Below are 7,201 nucleotides of genomic sequence, written 5' to 3'. Positions count from 1 at the left end.
ACTGAGAAGCTAAAGCCACTTCCGCATGAGTTCGATTCCCACCTGCCCCGGAGGTGACCACATGGTGTGGCAGACCTCTCCTGGCCCACCCACTGCTCCCCTCAGCAGTGTACTTTGTAGATCTGCCTGTTCTGCTCCCCACTCTGTCTCCAGTGAAGCCTCTCACTGCCCCTGGGCCTCTGGCCTGCACCCCAGTTCTATATGAACAAATAAATCTTTAAAAAAAAAAACCTGATTAAATTAATATTATATAACTAATCAAACAGCCATCAGTTAACACCAGGTAACTTGTTTTAATATCACCTTAAATCAGTAACTAGCTTAGTAAAATGGCATAGAGTATGAATTTCCAAATATCTCTACCTACTGCATTCCTTATACAATAGCTCATTTTTTTTCTCTAAGGATTTGAATATAAATGCATGTTAAATGTGACATTATTTCAGTCAACATCCCTATAGCAATTGAATTATTGGGAATGATACCAATGAGAAAAAAAATGAAGTTTTATTTAAAAAATTCCTTATTGATTTCATAAAGAGAGGAGAATATTTCAGCTATGAAGTGTAGAATTTGTACTATATTGACAACTTTCTAATGGAAAGGGGGTAGGTGGATTTAAGACTTGACATTGGACAGCGTGGTGAAGGGGAAAGTCCTGGTCCAGCAAGTGGGAAATGAATTTATTGCTTTGTAATTTATCAGCTAGCTGAGTGACTTGGATTAGGCATTTAACTCCTTTCGACCTCAAGTCTCATATTCTTTCAATGAGGAAGTTGTATTGATAATCCTCAGAGTTCCTAACCTATGTAAAATTTCATATTATAGTCAACATTTAGTTTCTACTGTCTGCCATTTGAAAGCATTGTACTACTAGATGCTAATTATACTGGTTTGATTATTCACAAAAATTGTGAGGCAGTGAGATATAGCTAAGAATGAGCTTTACCTCTCTATCCTTAAGCTGTTTGCTGACTCCCAACTATGATCTGCAGAAATTATTTTCTATGTCTATATTTGAAAATAATTATCTGACTCAACTGCAAGTGATGTTAAAAGACAACAAAGTGGAATATTCTAAAATATCTGTGGATTCCATGTGCCAGTGGAGTGCTGGGTGTCAGGACAAAGTAGCTGGCAGTTCCCTCATGTAACTTAACCATTACATATACTAGCATAAGGTTAGCTGCAAACAAATCAAGAGAGCAAATAGCAAGCTAAAACAAATTGTGTGCTTAATTCAGAGGTGTTAAGAAGCAAGACCATTTCTGTGCAAAAAAAAAAAAAAAAAATGTCAGCCCTCTCAGCCCTCGGGGTATCATAAGCTGCAAAAACAAACAAACAAACAAAATATTAAGCTATGAATCTATATATATAATTTATTATTTCCTAAATGTAGACTAGGTTGAAAACATAAATGGGATAAATGTAGGAGCAGTTTTTTTTTTTTTTTTTTTTTTTGCTCAGAATAAAAGCATACATTCTTAGCATTAGATCTGCTGAAAAGGAATGGACTAGCTGAGATTCAGGAGGTAGCTCTCATCTCTGTGGGGCCCTGCTGAAAGGTTCTCACAGGTTAAAGGCCCTCCATAGGTATGAAACTGTTGTCTAGAGAAGGCTCCTTCTCTCATCAAGTGGCTAAAGTCAGGTCAAATTCAGAGACTATGATTAGATAAAGTGACTAATACAGTTTAAATGATAGGAACCCGATAGATAGAAAATTGTAAGGGTGAACTTGATTAACGAGATATTAAGAATTAAGAGGAATGAAGTCCAGTATGGTGTGGACACTGACTTGATCCAGTTCTTTCAAGTGTCTTCGTTTTTAGCGTAACATTTATGCCCTGATTTGAAACCTTCATGTCAGAACTCTAAAACTCAAAATCCTTGGCTGTAGAAAGCTAAAACCGTAACCACACGAGTAGTCTGCGGTGTCATCTGTTCTCTGAGGGGGATGGGGAATGCCCAGGCTGCCAGCTGGGGCCTTGGGAAACAGAAAGGTGCAGTGTGCTAAGGGCTAGGGAGCAATCAATCCTCCGTTAACATCTGCCACAACATTGATACGTCTGTCGAGGGCGTTTGAAAGGACTGAAAGAAACTGCTCGGAATTCATGAAAATGATACGAATTCTTGACTTTTGAAGCTCAACGGTTAGAAGAATTCACCCAAACCAACGTCCTCTGTGGAGTAACAGCCAGCTTCGCTTTCTGGATCGCCTCTCAATGTCAACGACTTAGATTCTCTTCGTTTCCTGCGATTGTCCTTCGAGGACTGCTCACCTGCCCCCTGGACTTGCGGACGTGCCAGACGAGCCCGACGAGCCCGACGCTCCCTGTGTGGCCTCAGATCTCCTAGTGGGCTGTCTGGGCAGTGCAGACGTGTAAGGAGCGGCAGTGCTCGTGTCACTGGAAGCCTTAGATCAGCCCATCAGTGACGAAGGGCGGAAAAGTGTGTGGACTCTGGAAAAGAAGTGCATTTCGAAAATGGGGAGAGGACGGACTGCACAAGAAAAGGGACTCTCTTCCTCACCGGAGGGGTTGCTGGTAAAGCAGCCGCGGCAGTTCTTTATTCATATTTCAGCCGTAGGCAGCGGGCAGCGACAGAAGTCCCAGTCTAAGTTCCGCACGGACTGGGCTCCTGCGGGGAACCGCTCTGAGGCGTGAAAGACAAGCTGGACAGCCAGTCGCGCCGCGCTAGGGAAAAGCAGGCGACCCCACTCCGTACAGCGGGAATCCGGATGCCCCAACCGCGCTCTCGCGGCTCGATTCTTCTGGGAACACTTCGCGTGCTTTGTTTCAGAGGCCGACCCTTCTTCCTCGGTTGGTCTGCGGCTCCACCAATCGCGCGCCCGGCGGGGCGGGGCTTCAGGGTCAAGGTGGACCTATTCCCCAGCCTCGCCCCTACACGCGCTTTCGGACCCCTGGGGATGAGTGACAGCAGCCGAGTCCAACCTGCGGTCCCAGAGCGTGGCCTCCGCCAGGGGCGTTACAGGGACGAGGCACCAGGACCAATCACTTTGGCCCTCAGGGGGCGGGGCCTGCTTGCCAGCTCCAGAGCGGCGCTCGGCTCTCCTTTTGTCAAATGAGGGACGCCGGGGGGCGGTCCCTCAGCCTAGCCTCAGCCAATGGCAGAGGTAAGGTGGGCGGGCCGGGAGTGCCCGGCGGCGGGTCCTCAGCTCGGATCCAAGGTGCGGCGAGCCGGTGGGGGGACCGCGAGGCTAGCGCGGGAGCCTGGGCGGCGAGCGGGCTGGGAGCTGCCCGAAAATGCACTCGGATGCCACCGCTGTCAGTGAGTAACAGGGAGCGAGTGGGCCAGGGCCAGGCGGCTGGCAACACTCTCCACCCGACTCCCGCAGTCCCCGCCCCGCGCCTCCCGTCCCGAAAAGCGCTGGGAGCCCCGGCCCTGGAGCCACCCCTTCCCCTCCAGGGGCCGGGGCGGACGGTGACGCCGCGGGCAGCGTGGGGCGGGGGTGGGAGCGGGGGAAGGGGCCGGCCTGCCGGGGGAGGGCGGAGGTGAGGGGGGTGGGGACTGGCTTCATTTCAGTGTTGGGGGAAGGGGGGGCGGGACGTGCGATGAAGGGCCGGGACTGGAGTGTCGGGGGTGAATGGAGGTGGCGGCGGCTGCCGGCGCTGGCGGGTTGGCCTGGGGGGTGGCAACGGTGGGGGGTGGAGTGGAGAGGGAGGGAGCGAGAGAGCGAGCGGGGCGCAGGGGTGAGGATTTCCTAGGGGCTGATCGGTGCGGGCGGCTCCGTGAGAAAGGCGGGTGAATGTTGGGGGAGCGCGGGGGCGGGGACAATGGGAAGAAGGCTGGATGGGGGTGGGAGGAACAATGGGGTGGGGGAATGGGGGCAGCGGCCGAGTGGGGCTGGAGGGCAGGCTTGGAGAGAAGGGCTGATGTAACGGGAGAGCGAGATGGTGGGAGGGATCTGGGTGTGATGTGGGATAGTTGGGGAGTCTGGTGGACGGGCGGCAGGGGTATAGGACGGGGTGGTGGGATAACTGGGAGTGGTGAGTGGGGGCAGACGTTAGGGTAATAGGATGGAGCAGGTGTTCGGAAGACAGGATAATTGGGAGTAAGAGAAGAAGTGTAGGGAGAATTTGGGGTGGCTGGATGGGGGCAGGGGTAGGGGAGGTGATGTGGGGGTGAAGCGCTAGTTGGGAGGAAAGGACGGGTGGGAGGGGTCGGAGATGGGGGAGGACTGTCACGTCTGGATTTGGTCTGCAAGGGGCTGGGGAGGGGGTTGTCAGACTGAGTTTGGGGGAGGTGCTTCCTCCACCCCCCCCCCCATTAAGGCTGGGTCCCAGGAAGGCGGGGGGAAGCCAGAGTCTCCAGTGAGGGGTGAGAAGGGGGCGGGACTGGGGTGGAGGGGGCGGGGGAGATGCCCCGGGGTTGGCCCCAGTGGTGGTTCCCCCGGGTGCGGGCGGGAAGCGAGGTCAGCACTGGCGCGGGATCAGGCTGCGGGACTGAGGTGGGGGGTGGGGGGGCGGGGCAGGGGCGCGGGCTGCGGGCTGCGGGTTTTTCGAGGCGGGAGCTGCAGGGGTCGGGCCCTGGAAGCTGGATGGGGGGTTTCGCGCAGGGGAGGTGTCGGGGTCCCTGGCGGTCCTTGGGGTTAGCAGTCTGTGACGCAGTTATCTAATTTCTGGTCGTCAGGTGTGGAGACCTGTGTCTCAGGGACCTGCTTCCCTGCCGGGATATTCGGACTGTAACTCCCCACACCCACTCGCTCCGCGCCTCGGGAACTCGACCTCTCCCAGGCGTTCGGGGAGAGCGCTTTAGGGGTTTCCTTTAGGGTCTGGCACCAGTAGCCGGGTGTGAAAGGGAAAGGCTGTCCTGGGGAATTCTGGGATTTGTAGTCCCAGCCGCGCGGGGCCGCTGTTGGGTTGGGTGCACGTGGGTAACTGTGGAAACGAGTCCCACAATGCAGCGCTCCTTTCTGAGCCTCCCAGCTCTGCTAACTCGTGCATTATTCCCGGTGGACGGGAGCGCTCTCGGTAGAGGCGCTCCTGTCCCCTGGGATTGCAACGGTTCTCCAGACGTCCTCCCAGTGTCAGCAGGAGGGGAAGAACCAAGCCAAGTGCAGTCTTTTAGCACTTGGGTTCTTGATTCTCGAGTTAATTATTTCCCTCTGGCATTTGGTGGCCTTATTTGTAGACTCCACGCTTAGACTAACCATCTAGCACACATGTTGTGGAGAAACATTCAGGATGCAACATAATCTGAAGCAGCGCTTGGGATGGTGCATTTATTGTGGCAACTACTGTGTGCAATACTGGTTAAAAGGTTTGGTGTTCGATATCTGGGAATATAGAGATAAATGCAACCCTTGTGAAGATAAGTGTTTTATTTTTTTTATTTTTGGGGCTGATCGGATTGCCCAAGAATAAGGGGACTTTGAGAAAAGGTTTCGAAATGAAATTAGGGAGACAACTTAATGGAATTTAGGGTTGAAATAGTCCCAGTCATAAGGCTGCAATGAAAATGTGTAGAGGAGAGGATTCAGTTTTCAAAGAAGCAAATGGCACTAGGGGAGAGTAAACCCGGTGGAGGAGGTCCTGTGTTTTTGTTTATAGCTGCAGCTGTAATTCCTTCTCTCTACCTCTTTAAAATTAGAGACAGTTTCTCAGGCTGTCGACTGGCCAGACATTACATTCTCTGCTGGTTCCTTTTACTTTTTCCATGCTTTGACTCCAGAATCTGGATGTAGAGAGCAGGGGGCATTAGGTCAGAGATGACAGATTATTGTGTGGTATGTAAGATATGAAAGTATTGATAACTAGAACAAAATAATAATAACCTAATGATTAAAATTTCACCAAGAAGTCCTAATATTTAAACGTTGATGTAGTTACAAATATAAACCTATGTACTTAGTTGAACCATGGTTGTCTTCATGTTGTCTGAAAAATTGTTCAGTGTTTTTCCAGAAAAGATCTATCTAATATTTTACTCAAGCTTGGGGTGAAATATCCGTGAAAACCTTAGAGACATGCAAATATATAGTGTGAACATGTTTTTTATCATGTCTGATTAATCCTGGAATTTGCTCTCACAGAGCAAAGCAAGAGAGTAAAGTATATGAATTGAAAATGAGCTATAACTGTCTTCAAGGTGGTGTTTTTAAATAGTTAAAATACTTAACTGGCATACACACCACCTTCCTCTCCATTATCCTGACAAACCCTAGGTTCCTATACATTGTGGCTTTTCTGCTCCTGTTTGGGTTAGGTTCTTCCTTGATTTTTGGTCTTGGGAGGTTCTCAATTTTCTTGTGATCTTAGCGATGCATTTAAACAATTATTTCTTACACTTCACTCAGAGTTTTTGGCAGTGCATTTGGAGGTAGATTGTTAGGTTATCTGGTCCATAACATTGGCAGAAAGAAAAATTCCCTGATTTTTTCCACCTTAGAGTGCTTCTGTACATTTACTTTTCATATTTCCACCTGTAAGATGCATGCTTTCTTGTTTTAGCTGCTCCCAGCAGCTCTTCTTACTGCTTTCCTCTTGACCAGTAATACGTGTCAGCATTATTTTCATCTCAACATAGTAATCTTGTTAGTTAGCAGTATAAAAATTAACCTTTCAGAAACTGACCATGGTGATGTGATCTCTGTTGCATGCTAGTTGGCAAAAAACAATACTCAACTAGGTGGCTTAAATAACCTTACCTTATTGTTGTTTAGTAGCAAAATTTGTATAGATGGGTAGTTTTGATGCTGGTCCATTGTCTGGATGATAGGCTCTAGATGCCTTCCACCCTTTTCTTTCTCCAGTCTTAGTATTTTGACTTATCAAAAGCTCTAGGCTAATTACCTCATGGTTTGTGCTATGGTTGCTGCAGCACCAGACGTCATACCTGTGTAAGAAAGGGTTGAAGGGGCATATTCCTGTTAAAGATGGGTCTTCTTCCTGAAAATCGTCTTACAGATTTCTCCATTAGCCTCATTGGGTAGAACTGATCTCTTGCCACTGCCTGTTGTGAGGGAGGTTGAGAAATTGAAAGTCTAGCATTTTCAGCTTCTGATATGGGATGTGATCTTTGTTAGGGTGGACGAAGAATGAGTAGAATGCTCGGAGTTGGCAACTAATAAATAGGTTATGTGCCTAAACTGTCTACTTTGTTCAACTGTCTCTGGCTTGGTCTCTGTCTTTTTTTTTTTATTACAAAGTTTATTTTTACATCATTTTGCACATTTTTTTTT

General features: G+C 49.1%; 1 protein-coding gene across 2 annotated transcripts in view; it reads left to right on the top strand.

Annotated features, from left to right (window-relative positions):
• Window positions 1–3,181: 3,181 nt before the first annotated feature.
• DCUN1D4 (DCN1, defective in cullin neddylation 1, domain containing 4) overlaps window positions 3,182–7,201 on the top strand; it is a 60,403-nt gene continuing 56,383 nt past the window's right edge. For both annotated transcript variants that reach the window (XM_012724257.1, XM_012724256.1), the window contains exon 1: window positions 3,182–3,288. In XM_012724257.1, the coding sequence (XP_012579711.1) occupies window positions 3,264–3,288 (25 nt within the window). In that variant the 5' untranslated portion in view covers window positions 3,182–3,263. The remainder of the gene's footprint in view (window positions 3,289–7,201) is intronic.

This window comes from Condylura cristata, unplaced genomic scaffold, assembly GCF_000260355.1.
Source record: "Condylura cristata isolate star-nosed mole 26May11 unplaced genomic scaffold, ConCri1.0 scaffold00012, whole genome shotgun sequence".
In the NCBI taxonomy this organism is placed as follows: Eukaryota; Metazoa; Chordata; class Mammalia; order Eulipotyphla; family Talpidae; genus Condylura; species Condylura cristata.
This window is presented reverse-complemented; position numbering and strand designations above follow the sequence as displayed.